Source organism: Bidens hawaiensis, unplaced genomic scaffold (assembly GCF_021521415.1).
Source record: "Bidens hawaiensis isolate Kalapana, Puna unplaced genomic scaffold, B.hawaiensis_p1.1 tig00008096_1, whole genome shotgun sequence".
NCBI lineage: Eukaryota > Viridiplantae > Streptophyta > Magnoliopsida > Asterales > Asteraceae > Bidens > Bidens hawaiensis.
The window spans coordinates 236,884-254,543 of NW_027491573.1; the positions used below are offsets into that span (position 1 = coordinate 236,884).

Below are 17,660 nucleotides of genomic sequence, written 5' to 3' on the forward strand. Positions count from 1 at the left end.
TACTCGATCCCTCACTAGGCTGAGTACTCGCAACTCTCTTAGTCAACCGATCTAGCAGCGCCTAGCAACTCTTGCAACGTACCATGGTATAAACCATCAAATTATTTATGGAAGCCTGTGAAATTTTTTTCTTGGATTGATCAGTTATGTTGGTAAACATGGTGGCCTTTCTTAATTCTGTTGACTGCTATATTCATAAAACATGCAATAGTTTATAAACTTATTTATCTTAGAAGTTGAAAGTGTCTGATTTTAGCAGCTATTCTTGTGTAAATATGAAGGAACGAGAGAATACAAAAGTTTCATTTATTTGATTCACAATCGTACTTATTATAGATGGTGATTACATGCGCTATTTATAGTGTTCGATAAGGTGCAAACCCTTTGGTGAATCGACGTGATGTTTGGGGAATTAACTGCCCAAACTTATGTTTACACTAACTAGTACATGTTTAATACTAATTATACATTAACACCCTAACTTCTATTAGTTATCAGTTCCAACAGAATATAAACAACATAATATATTGTACTTTGTGTTATTATAGGTGAACCATAGGATCCACCATGTGAATAATATTAAGGTCCACTTATCCTTAATCAAGAAAGTGTTGGGTTGAAACTCTGATTGAAACTGTTAGCATCAGGAATGGCTCAAGATGATGGATCTTCGTCAATAAGCTCGTCGCCCCTTCACTTATTTTCGTTAATGTCACTTTCACCGCATTTCGGATCACCATACCCATGGCTAAGGGAAATGGAATCCGATGAAAGCAGAGGTTTATACCTCATCCAGCTTCTTCTAGCCTGTGCTAACCACGTGGCTGCGGGTAACATCCAGAATGCCAACAACTTACTAGAGCAGATTAACAATCTTGCTTCTGCTGAGGGTGACACCATGCAACGAATCGCTACTTATTTCACTGAAGCACTCGCTAATCGTATGCTTAAAGGATTGCCAGGTGTATACAAAGCAATTAACTCCACAAGAATCACATCAGTATCCGACGAGATTCTTGTTAAAAGATTGTTTTTTGATCTTTGCCCATTTTTGAGATTGGCATATCTCATCACTAATCAAGCGATTCTCGAAGCAATGGAAGGGGAAAAGATGGTTCATATTATTGATTTGTGTTCTTCTGAGCCAGCACAGTGGATCAATCTTCTTCAATCATTAAGAACACGTCCCGGAGGACCACCACATTTGCGGATCACTGGAATTCATCAACAGAAAGAAGTCCTAGAACAAATGGCATTTCAGTTGAATAAAGAAGCAGAAAAATTAGACATCCCATTTCAGTTCAATCCAATAGTTAGTAGATTGGATAATCTTAACATCGAGTCTTTACGTTACAAATCAGGAGAGGCTTTAGCAATTAGCTCAGTACTTCAGCTTCACACTCTTTTAGCGTTTGATGATGAAACAAACAAAATAAGCCCGGCTTCAAAGCAAGTTCTAATGAATTCACAAACTTTAGGTGATTTTCTCAGGAAAGATGTGTCAAACACGTTTAGCCCAAGTCCGGATTCGACTTCATCTTCACCTTTATTCTTGTCAAATTCTTCAAAATTGATGAACTTTTTGAACGCCCTTTGGTCATTATCACCTAAACTAATGGTGGTAACCGAGCAAGAAACCAACCATAACGGATTCAGTTTGATGGAGAGGGTACTTGAAACATTGATCTTTTATGCAGCGCTATTTGATTGTTTAGAATCTACTGTTCCACGCACATCATTGGAACGTCAAAAGGTCGAAAAGATGTTATTTGGTGAGGAAATCAAGAATATTATTGCTTGTACGGGTCTTGAAAGAAGGGTGAGACACGAAAAGCTTGAAAAATGGGTTCCGAGGCTCGAGTTGGCTGGATTTGGAAAGGTTCCTTTAAGCTACAATGGGATGTTGTCAGCTACAAGGTTGTTGCATAATTATGGATATGATGGCTATAAAATCAAAGACGACAACGGTTTTCTGGTTATTTGCTGGCATAATCAACCATTATTTACGATTTCGGCATGGAAATTTCAAAGGTACAGTTAGTTCATAATCATGTTGGTGTTTTGACTATATGATTGTCTCAATTCTGTGTATAAAGCACTGGTGTGCTCCTAAATGTATGATCATCCATTTAACTTATAAACCTTTCATACATTTACTCTTATTTGGAACATTTGTTTAATGTGTTATAATTATTCGTCCTCAACAACAAATGATCAGTGGCGGATCTAGAAGACAATTTAGAGGTATATATCCACACATAAAGGTTTTGGACCTAGGAGTATCCTAATATTTGCTTAGGGTATCCAAATATATAAAACGTAGAAGAAAAAAATTGTACTAATATTGCACTTCACTGTGAAATTTGAGGGGTATCCCGGGCACCCCATAGATCCACCCTTGCAAACGATACTTGACCTGTACACTTGCGGTTGTGTGAAGCTTAGTTGTGAATCAACCGAACCCAAAAATTCCTGACACCCACGGAAAAAATAATGTGGGTCCGCCACTGGGTCATGGTTTTCTTTGCTAATATACATGATAGGTTCTTATAGAGTGAACTTAATTTGGCTATCGTAATAAATAACTTAAAAAATTGTGTGTTTTATAGTGAGTGTGCTGCCTTGCCTGTATAATTTGGTGTTAAAATGAAGTAATATTTGTAGACACACATATATAAAACACAAAAAGATCAAAGAAGCCTATATGTTATATTGTGTTTACCTTGTTGCAAAATGGAAACATATAATGTGAAGGGTTCTCGCCTCTCGGACTCCTTGGCTAGTCTAATGGTGGCTATGGTGCGAAGATACCCAACGAGCGTTGATCACTCAGGTATTGACGTAGTTCACAGATAGATGGAGACAAATGAAATTGGTGTGATGTAAAATGGGATATATAAATATATTAACTAATTGGATACACAAACATAATGCTTTAGCCATTGAACATTAACTTAGGTTACACAATATCAGATACACAACATCAGAATGTGGGATATATGACTTTTAATTTTATTAGCCATGCATTACAGTCACATTATACCGAACCACTGCATCACCGGTTTTTGGATTATATCGCACTGTATTGGCAAGTGCATAGCCGCAAGCGAACCTAAACACCCCACTTCCTCCAATAATAGGCATTTCCCTCACTGCATCGAGCACAGCGTTCCGTCCCATAACACTAAGTGTACTACCATTGTATTTGCCATAAGTAAATATAAAACTCATTGCCATAAGTAAAGCCGGGTCATGTTTAGAAGAAAGCGCATAGAGTCCTTGAGCTCGGCCCACTGATTTCGACCTGTGTTTGGTGTCTAGAGTCAGCGGGTCATCCACGATTGCTGTCATGCCAAATGCATTTCTAGCACCGATTATTCGGATCGCGGTTTTGTGTTTTCCACTAACAATGTCATGGAAGTAGAAGTGAAGGCGGGTCACTTTTCTAGCATCCGGTGTTAGTGTTGTTGTGGCAAAGTGCTCGGAGAAGGAGCCATTAGCGGTGATCGCAATGGCGGAAATGAGAGCTAAGTAAAGAGAAAACAGACTGAAGGTTAGGATGGGATGTGTCATTGTGATATGATAAGTGAAGAGGCAATGCTTCTATTTATGGAAAGATTTTGGCATTTGAGGTCATGCTTGTTTTCACTTTTTGTACTTTGGTTTAGAGTCTTAGAGATTTAACTTCAAACATTTTTTTTAACTGTCATTTGGATAACTGATGGACCACTAAGTCACCAGATCATCCTTTTTGGATTTTAGAATTAGCTAGGTTGATTAATGGAATGTCAAGTACATATTATTCAACATATAAAAAGAAGTTGCTTTGGTTGTAAGGTTTGGCCATGAGTTTGTCACAAGGAGAAGAATATAATGATACATGTAGCAACAGTCATAATGGTACACAAGTAAAGAAATGCAAAGAAGGTGCCTTTGCTTCTGACACAAACTATTACAGCCCCAGGTTTTCTTTTTCTATAAATTTGACAACCACTTGGAAAATCACTTTTAAAAAGATGAAATATTGTCATTGACTCATTCCGAATTCGATGGGATTGTAAGGTGGTAAGGGTATAGAATACGAAGGGTTTAATACATGTACAACGTTTAACTGGTAAAAACTAAAAAGAAAAGAAAAAGATGAAATCTTTGCCCATTTTTTTGTTCTTCATTAATAAAAAAATATGTAAGGGTGAAGTATAATATATTTGTATTCTGTATAGTCCTCATCCACCAAGCTACACACGCGTAAAATGTGAAGGAACGAGAGGGATAATCCAAACAAGAAGCACGTACCATTGGCGGGATATTATACAAATAACATTTAGTGTGCGAAGTTTACCAAGTAAAAATGAAAGCCAATTCTTTTCCACCTTGTACATTCTAAGCATCGATTGGAACTTGGAAGTTCTAATGATAATCAAGCTTGATAAAAGATTACTCCATGTCATACTTTACTAAACAAATTGAGAAAACGAGATCCTTAATTGACGAATAACGATTTGTAATCTCTTCGATGAAGTTATCAGAGTTGTACTTGTACATGTCAATGTGTACGCATTTTTATAGCCAAAGCAATATTGTTTCCTAGATGAATTCTTAGCAAACTAGAACTAGCCTTCGTATTTTTATTTGATCTTATACTTTAACAGTACTTTAAGAACATTTGGCTCGATTGTTGTTGATTGAACCATGATCTTCCATGCCGGGTTATTGACTTATTTCCTATAACGTCTACATTGAATCAATTAATTATGAAGCAACAATACAATTGGGTTATACACCGGACTTAGTATCAAAATAAACAGTGAACATGTAGGTTCCTGGAAAGGATCTAACAACTTGTATTTCGGATAAAACCGTGTTGTTGAGGTGAGGAATCCGACAGCAACTCCCGGATTTCGGATCATGATAGCAAAATGTAAAAGAACGAGAATGTGAAAAAGATGAAGTTGTATTCAAGAGTGCTAAGAGGCTAGTAACATGGAGATTGACTATTTCTAGGCCTAGCCTCCTAGGCCCAAAACATATAACAAAAAATTATAAACAAAATGACTATTACAAACGTTCTATAATTACATAAGTCTATGATTTTAGCCCTACAGAACATATATACTATATTGCAAAACAGATTTATCAGTTGCATGATAGAATGACAAATATTTTCAACAGTCATGGAATCCGTTGTTCATTGGATGAAACTTTAATGGTCAAAATAATAAATTTATGATGAACATCAGGTCAGAATGGGCAACACTCTCATATCCACATGTTACTCTATTACATATTCAGATAATTGTTAATTTAAATTCATAAATAAAAAAACCATAACTCATAATGAGATATATCTTGACTGTTATGTTAAAATAAATAGTTAACATAGCGAGTCGGAGTCCTAAACCGAAACAAGTATCAAGTAGAATTGCTATAAAAACACGAGCCGTCGTGGATGGTTTGTTACGCAACATATATTATAGGGACTTGAAATGTAATTGTTTAGTAGTATAGGGTCTTATGGTAAACATGTCTATTTAATCGCTACCGTCTTCATTCATCTAATGGTTGGTAAGTACAGTTAGACATGTTTACAATGAGCCCCTATACTACTAAACAGTTACATCTTAAATCCCTCTAGTATCTCTTTTCATTCAACTACCGGTTGTTAAGTAGAATTAGATATGTTTACCATAAGCACATATACTACTAAACAATTACATTCCAAGCCCCTATAATATTTGTTACGTAACAAAGTAGACAGTGGCCGCGACGAAAAAGGATGATGGTAGGTGGTGGACGGTGGCCGCGACGAAAAAGGATGATGGTATGAAACTTTGACGACGGGGTGAACCTCCTATGGTGGCTGAACTATGGGGCGTTGAGTTTGAAACTTTGAATGGTCGCCACTCGCCAGTGGAAAACAAGCGTGCTACGTTATCAATCATTGGCTTTTTTTGCATTAGGGTTTTGTTTAATGTTTTACGGGCAATGTTGTCGATATGAAAATTTATTAAAATTAAATATTAGGGATGTTTAAATATGTGTCATTCTCCACAAAGAATTGTCATTTGATCCCTTTTACCCTGATTGTGTTCAAACCGCCCTTCCATATACCATCAATTGTTATTCATTTGATTTTTGTTATCACTGATAGATTGCCAGAATTGTCGGTGATCGATTTCGACTTCACTTACCAATAAGGTTCTTTTTCTATATCTATTTATTTTTTTATTTTATGCATTTTAAGTTTTTAACTTAAACTTTTGATGATTATGAAATGCAGGGACGGACCTAGTGTACAAGATGTTGGTTAACCAAAACGCACCGAGTTTCGAATTTTTATTGTAAAACTTACATAATTTTTTTCCTTTCACTTATTATTATTATTATTATTTAAATAAAATCCTCACATTTAAAACATTCAAACCCCTGCAGCCTCCACCCACCGCCCTCCGCCGCCGGCCTCTTTTCCATTTTCTTGAATAACCAATAGCTCAATTAGCAGGTATGCCTACTTTACATCTTATTAGTCATTTATGTTTGTTTTTTGTTGTTATATTGTATTTTTATTATGTGATGAACCTTATCCAACCCGACCCAGAAGTTATTATGTCCAGTTGTATAAAATTAGAGCATCTAAAAACAACAGTGAACCCTTCCTGGATCCGCCACTGATTATTATTAAAAAATTCTTGGATCCGTCACTGATATTATTATTGGGATGCACACCAAGTGTTTGATAAAATTCGCCAATGAGAGTCTAAAGAAAACTTGTTGGTTTTGAAGCAAATTTAGTTGCCCCAATTGGATTGAGGTTATTATATGTATGAAGAAGCTTTATGTCATAATTCTAAAATGGATCATCAACTAAGTTTTGGCTCTGTTATTAAAATATATTATTTTGAACGGAATATTCGTGATGAACAACGAAAAAATTCGGTTTTCAACACATTTGAAAATTGGTTGATGTATTTGATTAGGTTATCGATTGCGGTAATGGTCAGAACTTGTATAAGCAATAAAGCAAATGAAATTTGGTGTTTTACTGCATTATTTTTCGTACACTGCTAAATAAGTATGTATAGTAAGTGTGTAACATTTTCATGTAGAGTTGATATAAGAAAGACGTCATGAGTATATTTTTGTGTTATAAACTTTTTATACACCATAAAAGTGTGAAAAAGGACTTCATAATGTTTCAAGTTCTTTGATACAAATCTACTTTAGTATGTCGACTGCAGTATAATATGTAGTTGACTAAAAGTTAGTTTAATCACGAATGATAAGTTGATAACTGATATAAACGGTAACATTGCGCAGATGGATAGAAGTTTTGCTGATGAGTTATATTCAGAGATCTTGGAACCGAAAAAAGTAGAACTGGATCAACCATCAGTTCATCACATTAAGCAATTGCATTCATCAGGTATAATATCCCGATTAATTACGCTCGAACTTGGCTCTGCATCGGCTAGTTTATTTTTTATGCGCGTATAAGATTAATTTGTTTATATCTGTAATTATTACTTTTTTATATAACATAATATAAGTATTATTTAGTTTTTTTATTGTAATTATATATAGCTATATTTATCATGTAATATGTATGTACTATATGTATTCAAATAATATGCTTGTGAGCGTAACTCAGCATGATATGAAGTTCTGGGCTTGTTTATCAAACAAGCTCATTTTTATGAGTTTGAGTTGGAACAATCTGTTTAAAACATGTGCTGACCAAAATGGATTTTGGTGAATGACTGTGATAGAATGATAGTGATACCAACTATATTCAAGAATTATTTTGTTTCTTGTTTGAGATAAGCATATAGACAGAACTCGTGCAGTAAAAGTTACCAGGTGACACTAGTGTGTATTCTGGTCAACAACTTGGTTTTTTTGTATAGTGATTGGATACAACCGTATGTTATCCATTGCTCAGGATTATTCTGTTTTACATAACGATTGTATTGAATTTGAATCAAGAAAACTATACTATAAAATTAATCATATAATCTGTTTATTTCATATACAAAGATCTAGCAGTTTTTTAGGCATTTTTTTTATTTGTATGTGTAGCTCGGGTTTGTTTAACATGAGCTCGGGTAGACTTCGTTTATGATCGGCTCGATTTGAGCTTTTACTAAGCCGATCTCGAATATCTCACGAGCACGGCGGCTCGTTTTTACATGCATTAAATGAAGTTTAATGATCGTGAGAAAGCAATACAACTTAATCAAAATATATAATTACTGTTTGATTTTAGATGGTGAGGATGAAGATTGGTGTGAAGATGGATCAACATTGAATGTTTCAGATGGGAAGTTTGGCCAGTCATTTGACCTCGACAGAGAATGGCAAAGAAGAAAAAACCAATTTCATGCGGTATCTTAACTCATATGCACACACACACACACACACACACACACGCACACGTAGCCTACACATACATATAGGTGGCAATTTTGGGCATGATAAGAAGATTATCGCGTTGGTTCAATCTGTTTAGTAAAATAGATAGCCTGCTAAATGTGTCGTATTCTGGTTGAACCGGGAGAAGGGGGGGGGGGGACACCAGCCAAGCTGCTCATGAGCTACTAGAGATTGACTTGCTAATAACTCCTGAGCTTAAACGGCCTTTTATTGAGGCTCATTTAGTAAAAGATATCGATCTTGAGTTTTAAACGAGCTTTTTACATATATTATTTTTGTTTTTATATATTTATAATAGTATTTGTCATCATCATCGTACTCAGTATATCCCACCAATAGCAAAGCTATGGTAGGGTCTGAGGAGGGTAAGATGTGGACAGCCTTACCTCTACCCCATAGGGATAGAGAGGCTGCTTCCGTTGAGACCCCCGACTCGATAGTAGTTTTGCATCAAGCCTTGGACATAAGACACATAGCACTCAACCATCGGGACACCAACCGATTGGTGCATGTACCCTTGTCTTTCGGCTATCAACATCACCACATGATGCCTGATTAACCTTCCGGCACTTTTAACGTTATTTTCACGATATTAGTAAAATAACGTCAAAATTAGTGCAATTTCGCTTTTGCCCACCCGAGGGTTCACACATATATACATTATATGCGTGCACCGCAAGCAAGGCGTTAGAATAGTATTTGTGATATTTAAAATTATAAGTCTAAATATATATGTAAATATTATAAAAATATATAAATAAAGTAATTAATTATTTTATAAAATCAGTCGAGCTCGTGCTTGAGAAACTACTCACAAGACGAGTTGAGCTTTAGAATAAAAGCTTTAAATGAGCCTAAAACAGATCGGGCTTGGCTCTTTTACACCTGTAGGTTGAACAATTCAATCAGCCAACCCGACACAATAGACACATACATACACATATACTGGAGGTGTATCACATTTTATGTAAACTTTAACAAATTGAACAGATTGGATACCGTGACGGCCTTATAGCAGGAAAAGAAGCTTCAGCACAACAGGGTTTCAATATTGGTTTTAAGGAATCCGTACTCGTTGGATATAACTGGGGTCTTGTTAGAGGTGTCACCGGGTACATTTCCTTTATTATAGCCAACCTGTCAATTAATAAATAATCACCTTTCTTCATTTAACATTTTTTTTAACATTTGTGTTTTTTACTCGGTTTAGAGCCCTAAATTGCCTTCCAGATGAACTAAGAGACAAGATAATCGAATCACCCGAAACGAGAAACAAGTTCCACCAGTTGTATGAATCTGTAAATAATGTGTCAACAACCGATGCACTAAAGGCGTTTGGTGATGGTCTTATTAAAGAAGAAGTCAAACAAAACGGTCAAACGGATTGCGGTGTTCTTGATGGTTATTACAAACAGCTTCAGTCTCTCGTTTCCGAGTCCCCTGCAATCGAGGTGCAATCATGGGATAAAACAAACACTGTTTCATCAACAGACAAAGATTGTTCGCGTGAATGAGGCTTTTTTCGCCATCATGATGGAAGTGGCTTGTGTTTAGTGAGTATTGTTTATTAGTTTGATATTACATATTTTGATAATTATAATGATACTTGTATTTTGTTAAATTAAATAGTTTTTATTTTTAGTGTTTATAACTTTATGAAAGAAGCTTTTTGAATTTTCTCGCTTGCTGTCCATATGGATGTCCTAATTTTAGTCTACTGATAAATTTCTGTATAGAATATTAGTCCAACATGGTGTCAAACAATAGAAACTAAAGCCTGGTTTTACGGGCGGGTTGGTCAAGTTGGGTTCATATGCCGGTCATAAAAGATTCAGTCTGAGTCAAAACAGGCGCTGATCACATGGGTTTGGGTTGAAACTAAAAATTGCTGGCCAAACCATAATATTAATCCAACAGGAAATTGGAAAACTGGCAATAACTCCAAAGGCAGACCGAGAACGTTGACCCAATCATCGTAATTAAACTTCATGAATGAATATATTTAAAAAACCTATACTATCAAAATAATCATTTTCAATCAATCAATCAATCATGCCGATTATTTGCAAAATAATCATTTTATTATATATATTTCAAATTAGAAAAAAAGATTCTATATTTTCCATGGGTTTTGGTACAATCCTAATTATCCTCTGTTCGTCTTGCAGTTCGGAAAAAGAAAGAAAGAAACTCATGTTTATATTAATGGGTTGAAACAAGTTTTTGATTCACAGAATTAACTTCTTTTTGTAAATTCATTTGTAATTCTTCGATTCTTCAGGTCAACGAGAATCTCAAACACCTTTTTTGTTAAACAGTGTCCAAACAATGTGATAACTGGTAAGTAAACCAAGGCAAAATTGTGTGATGATAGAAGAAAACTATGAAAAAATCAAAATGAAAATGCTACAAAGACACTTGTATCACACAATTCATAAATATTTAGAGGCATGAGTGCCCCAACTACAACACAAACTCATACATCATAAGACAACAACACACTTAATCCAACTATAATGTTCACACATGAACTCAAATCACACACATATATGATCATAACTCTTCATCATCTAATTCTCAGCCCTGCTTTGCAGACCACAAACTGATGATTATTAACCATGTCACCTGCACAAATCATAAAAACTATTATATCCACACTGTTCTTAAGATCAAAGTCTCCTTAAATTTAATCCAATATTCCAAACTAGTCTAAATTAGTAAAATACCGCTTATATTAGCTGCAAGCTTGCATCGGTCTCGAATTCGTGAACTCTTTCGAAACATGTTTATGTGTTTCATACCTCGGGATCGGATCAGGCATCACCTTTTCAAAAGCTTCAACAAGCAACGCGACTTTTTTCTTGTGCTCTGGCGCGAGTGTTGTAACCGCTTGCTGTAAAGCAAAGTCCACCATCCATTCCTCCGCGTTCATTCGTTCATCGATCGTCTGGTGCTTCAAATCCACTTTTTCTGCATCCGGGTCAGCTGTTTCGGGCAGGAAGTTCGGTCCTCTTGGGTTGAATTCGGACTGTTCACCCTCGGTTTCTTGGCTTGGTTTTTTCCTACCTCTAAGATTAATATCTGTTTCGGATATTGTTTCATCCGGATCTGATATTACTACAGGTTCTTCGGTCATCTTTGTAACAGCATCGGTGGAGTTTGAATGATTGCATTCTTGTTCCGGATTATCATGGTTTTCGGTTTCATTCAACAGCTCGGTGGAAGCAATATCTTCAACTTTAATGGGAGGTTGTTCATCTTCAATAATTTGGTTTATGTCACTAGCTATGTTGTCTTCATTGCTCGTGCCCGGTTCTTTCATGGGTTCTTCTGTCTGCATATTATTCGCAGCGACAGAAGCCGCGGGTACTTGCACAGTGGCAGCCTTTTCGCCATTGATGAACACAGATATGTTGAAATTTATGATGTTGTAGATGATGGTGGTGTGGTTCTTGTTGGTTTCATTGTTTGATTTCTCTGCAGACTCCGGGACGGTTTTTGATTGTTGTTGATTATTTTCGTTTTGATCTTTAATGGGATGATTTTGATTTTGAAGATCATCTGTTTTGTTAGTTATATCTGATTCAGAAGCTTGATCGATTTTTGTCGGCTGACACGAACTGTCTGATGCATAATAACCATCTTCATCTGACCACGCTCCCGAGCTCACACTTTTCTCATCGAATAACTCTTGATGCTCGTTATACAACTCTTGATACACATTGTACAGCTTTTGATGCTCACTGTACAACCTCTCAACACTCGTCGTCTCCATTTGATCTATAGAAAATGAAAACTCTGTTGATCAACTATATATATGGATACGAATAATTAAAAAGAAAATTTAATCAAAACACAGAAGAATAATTACGAAGAAAAACTAATTAAATCATACCTCCAAATTATCGCAAAGATAATTATATTAACCAATATATTGTATCTAATATATGACTTTGTGTAACTTGAAACAATCATTACCTGAGTTAGAACAATAACCTTCCTCCCAATCGATATCCGAGCACTCAAAATCCTGACCGCCTTTGTTTTCCATGTCATCATTGTAAACCTGGTGCACGAGACTCTCGCATGCGCGAGGTTCATCCAACTCAGGCTTGATGCACACATCCTTATCCTGCATTTCTACAAGAGTCTGTCCCGTGTCATCACTAAAGATATTATCCAAGAAATCTTTTTCTTCCATATCTACTTCCTCTTGAGCTAATATCACCGGCTCTTTAATAGACTCGAGTTTCATGCACACATCCTTACCCTGCATATCTACGATAGGCGGTTCCTTGTGATAGATATCAATAAAGAAATCTTTGTTTTCTTTATCTACTTCGTCTTGAGCTAAAACCAAGGGCTCCTTAATAACGGATTTCTTAACACTAGGCTTAATTTGGCGCGGAGATAAACACCCGAGCTTAAACCCCTTTTGCGTTTTCAAAGCTCGTCGTCTTGCGGACAAGAAACACTTCAATGGTGGCACGGGAGCATGATGATGACCGTTGAGTGAACAATAAGTGTAAGGGCATACTTTCATGGCAGACGTCCCATCTAACTCATTCCCTCCATCATTAAGTTGCAAATAGTTTGGAAACTTTGAATCTTTTAAAGTCGAAGAACATGTTGCTCTTTGAGAATCCACATCTTCACATAATATCACCTTCTTTGAAGATCTTATAGGTTTAAAACTCGGAGTTTTGGTTAAAGTTCTCACCATCTTTAAACTTGATGTTCTTGACCCTTTATTACTAGAACATGGTTCATTTGATTTAGAACCTTTTGAACCTTTTGGAGTTGGAGTCTTGGGTGATGGTGAATATTGTTCTTTTCTCGCTTCAAAACTACTAGTGGATTTCATGTAGTTTGGTGATTGTTTTTGTGGAGTTGAAGGTGGTGTTTTCTGGTTTTTGAACGGCGGCGAGTGATCGTCGGTGCGTTTGATTGATCTTGATTTCTTCATGATCTTCTTTAGCTTTTCATGGGCTTGTGATGAACATGATGATGGTGATGATGATAATGATGATGATGGTTTATGGTTAACCACTTTGGTATCTAATTTATGGAGATGGGATTTGATACCAATCTTGTTGGCAACCTTTCTTTGAACCATCTTCAAAGGTGAAACACTAGTAGAAGCATCAAGAAAAGAAGGCAGATTTTAGGGGAAATGTGTGTGTGTGTGTGTGTGTGTGTGTTTAGTGGATGTTTTGTTTGGTAAATTGGAAAATGGAAAGGTGATGCTAGTGAAGAATTGAAATTAGATTTGAATATGTTTTTAAGATAATGGATGATGGTGACTTCCACTTTGGACGGTTTGCTTGGGGCCCTTTACTTTTCTTTTATTGGCTAAGAAGAAAGCCTATATAAAAATTAAATAAATAGTTTTAATTAAATTATTGGAGTGATATAATTATTGTACTTATAGGCTAAGGCGTGTTTATGGTTATGATCTGATAGTTCATGATGATCATATCTCATTAGATAAAGGTTAATAGAACAATAATTGTTAGGTGACAAATGGTATAGAGGGATTAATTGTAGTGTGTTGGATAGTACGAGGGTCAAATGTGTTAATTTGTAATAATCGATTAATCGCATTAGGCATGTTATTTAAGCACACGGATACGGTCAATGAAGGCATCAATGATTTGAGTAAAGTTTCCTCTATTCTTGTGTTTATCGATCTTACGCTTATTACCAATTATTGTAACAATATGTATGCAATAGGGTTGGATTAGGTTTGTATGAGGAAAGCTTGTGGATCATTATTTTAGGGGATTAGGTATAAATTAGTTGTGTTTTGGTTAAAAATGAAATACATATTAATAGGTTAGGTTTGGTTAGAGTTTATGATATTTGATCTAATCTAGTAATAGTTATGCTTATTGAGATATATTTGTTTGGTCAATGATTAATCCTACAAGTCTTAAAAACATTAAATATACAAACCCTTTTAGAGTTGGGCAAAATCATCCCAACCAACGGCTCCAACCAGCATTCGCACAATAATCGGTTTGCCTTTCGGTTCCTATGTTTCATGTTGTCTGCTTTTCAATTTGACTCGGTCCAAGATCGAAATGACATGCATCAACAATATATAAATTGGAGCTAAACATATAATCTTTTAAACTTGCATTTTAAAGTTGTAATTAAGATCAAAGTAAAGGACTATTTATGTAATTAACTTTTGAATAATAATGGAAGGAGAATATGACAAAATAAAATTATAATTTCATACAAGAGATTTGTACACGAAAAATGCACCATTATTAGCCATCATAAACCTAACTTTATTCGTTTTTATGGTATCTAAATACCATGGGCATGCCCTTGAGATGATAGATAACAAAAGGTAGTTGTAGTGTTTCTGTTATGTTATTTAAATAAATACACTTTATGTTTTATTAATTAGTCTCATATCACTAATATTAAATTAAAAGTCAAATCAATATTATTATTGTCTTTTTTCTTGCAAATGAACACTTTATATCGTTTTACACAACTGAAAACATACATTGTCGGTGATGGCCTTAGACCAGTCGCCTCCGTTTGCCACCACGAAAAAATTTACAAATCATGCACCGACTCTAAGTTTTAAAGACAGATAAATCAAGTTAGACACTAACACTAAGTCTTAAAAATTGTTGTTTATTAAAAAATGTTACGTCAGCAATATACTAACGGGTTAGGGTCCCGTTAGTTTGAGATTGACGGAAGAAAATAAGTTAAAAGTTGAGAATGATGGTAAACATTTCGTTAGTTAAAGTGTTTCTGACCAACAAGTAAAAATTGAGATTATTTAAATCTAATAACCCTAGTTCTTAACGTAATAATTATACAAATAACTAGATTAATTATGTTAACATCATAGTAATTTTTATTACTCTATACATTTAGAACTAGAGTGATTATTATTGCTCTATTTCAAGTTTTGTAAAGTAATTATTCTAGTTATTTGTATCTTTAGTAGGTTAATTTCATTTATGTTTGATCCGACTCTACCACTATATATATAAAACATTTATGATTTTTTTAGTAGGCATCACATAGAAGTAAAATACGTATTTCATAACTTCTTGAAAACCATCTGACTACATAAACTACGATAACGTTTCATATATATTACACAATAAAAGTTTAAAATGACAAATTGACAAGCAAAATATCTTGTTTTGATGCATGACAAGGTATGGTTTTGTTGCTTAGAATGAACGCAGGTGGTCGTGTCTTAGAAATGGTCGGCCAAAAAGGTGGTGGGGTGGTGGGTCATATACCCCAAAGGAGCCTGTGGTCAATAATGGTGGTATGCTACACGCTCCTCTCTTTTCTTTTCTTTTCTTTTCTTTTTGTAAAAGTTAATTAATAACTTGAAATCCAAATATTGCATCTTCTCCAAGAAAGCCATGAAAAAGGAATCACTGACCAATCTTTCCTTTTGTAAAGGGAAGTTGAGTTAATCTTTTTTATTTATATTAGTTGAAACGTTGCTTTCATGGACGACAAGATGATCAATCAAACAAAGTTACAAATATGTTTATGTACTTGGAATAGTAAAATTTAGTACTGTCACGCCTAGTTTTTCTAACCTCCTACTCCTCCTATACTTTAGCCAAACTTAAGGGTGGAGGTGGCGCAACCCGTAACCACCCGCTGGAACCAATAACCGACCTTTAACTCATCACTTGCCCAACTATCCACTCCGCTGGAACCTGATGTCACCCAGTGAGCGGCCCAACCATTTTGGTGGCCTGACTGAGAATTAGAGAGATGAAATTACAGAAATTTTAAATTAAGTGATTGACGTGTTTCATATATGAAATTAAAAAAAAAATCAATTTTGTTTTGAAAAAAGAATTTGATATATTTAATGCAAATCATAATATATAAAACACTAAACTTTCTTTTATATTTTTCAACAGTGAAAAAAAGTTGTACTTGGCCTAGGAAAAAATAGAAACACATTAAATAAAGTCATAACCCATGATCTAACAGAAACTTAAAAAACTTGCAATCTTATAAGAATCGATAAAAACTCTTATGAGGCGGAAGCTTGGTACCTTAGTGCCGGTGTTTTTCTCATTAAACTAATTTTAATATGTTTTTTTCGGTATATATAAAACTTTTTAAATTTTTATTGGGGGGGGGGTGTTATTTTATCAGGGGGCCTAAATCCCTAGCTTCACCAGCGAAACATCACCCGGAAAACCTCTCTCTCTCTCTCTCCCCTGCAGTCTTGCACGCACAAACATGTCACTCCCTCTCCTCCTCTTTCTTTGGGTTATTTCACCAGGAACCAATACTTGGAAGGCGAAATGGCGAGGGTGGCATCGGCTTACTCGGAGTCCGGGCTACCTAAGGGCATATATTTATCATGACGTTTACCATGCAATATTATTTGTGATACCATCATGGCTTGAAATAAAGCAGAGAATGCTACAAGAGAGTCATGTCCACCTATACCAAATGAATTTGAAATGTCTGCATACTCAACTATTTGAAATTGAATTAGTGAGCCTAACAAATACTAACAATGAATGTTTGTGATCAAAACGGAAACAAACTCACCAATGTTGATTTCATGTTGCTGCTATGATTTGCAACAGTGTCAAATTCTACTTCAACATCAAGTTTCTAGAGTCCCCATGAAAATATATAATTAGGGGGGGGGGGGGGGGGGTTACGAAAGCAAAATGATAGGTGAAATCGTGAAGATATTACGTACGAATTGATTAATGGTTGGGTGCAACCATCCTGTTTGAATCGCTTTAACCGTAGCTATGGCTTCCATACCTCCAGAAGCTGCAAGTGAGTGTCTGATCATAGACTAAAAAATGACAACATAAATATTGTAAATATGCAGTTCGTAGTATTGACAAAACATGTAAGGTGTTCTTCACCTTGGTGGCATTGATTTTGATTTCGGAGTTACTTTTGAACAATTTCTTTATAGCGGTTATTTCAGCAAGATCACCAACCTTCGTAGAAGTCGTATGTGCATTAATGTAATTTACCTGGCAACAAGATAATTTAAAGAAGATAATCCATGAATATCCGGTTAGATCAATACGAATATAATTACGATCAAAGGCAAAAAAATGTGAAGTATGTTGCCCGATTCCTAATCACACAAAATCAATCTGTGCCCGTTAAGTATATTTAGTTTTATTTGCTTTGTTCATGTTGAGTCAAATCCAAAAAAACAGTCACTATTATGCTATGTTAAA

The 17,660-nt window shown here is 35.4% G+C and overlaps 2 protein-coding genes and 2 pseudogenes across 3 annotated transcripts; 2 read left to right on the top strand and 2 right to left on the bottom strand.

The window, feature by feature from the left end:
* The first annotated feature begins 373 nt into the window (after positions 1-373).
* Positions 374-2,139, top strand: LOC143636957 (scarecrow-like protein 3 pseudogene; annotated as a pseudogene).
* Positions 2,140-2,897: 758 nt separating this feature from the next.
* On the bottom strand, positions 2,898-3,980 carry LOC143636958 (dirigent protein 22 pseudogene; annotated as a pseudogene).
* Positions 3,981-7,284: 3,304 nt separating this feature from the next.
* Positions 7,285-10,064, top strand: LOC143636963 (uncharacterized). Its single transcript, XM_077104431.1, has 4 exons — positions 7,285-7,423; positions 8,264-8,382; positions 9,421-9,542; positions 9,641-10,064. The coding sequence occupies exons 1-4, from the start codon at positions 7,318-7,320 to the stop codon at positions 9,942-9,944; spliced, it is 651 nt and encodes a 216-aa protein (XP_076960546.1). The 5' UTR covers positions 7,285-7,317; the 3' UTR covers positions 9,945-10,064.
* Positions 10,065-10,857: 793 nt separating this feature from the next.
* On the bottom strand, positions 10,858-13,627 carry LOC143637002 (uncharacterized). 2 transcript variants are annotated; one of them, XM_077104470.1, is made up of 3 exons: positions 12,409-13,627; positions 11,157-12,210; positions 10,858-11,055 (listed from the first exon to the last, which is right to left on the bottom strand). In XM_077104470.1, exons 1-2 carry the CDS (start codon positions 13,544-13,546, stop codon positions 11,165-11,167), a joined length of 2,184 nt encoding a protein of 727 aa, XP_076960585.1. In that variant the 5' UTR covers positions 13,547-13,627; the 3' UTR covers positions 10,858-11,055; positions 11,157-11,164. The 2 variants fall into 2 exon arrangements, with proteins under 2 accessions (XP_076960585.1, XP_076960584.1); XM_077104469.1 differs by having other exon boundaries at positions 10,903-11,055; positions 11,136-12,210.
* Positions 13,628-17,660: the final 4,033 nt, after the last annotated feature.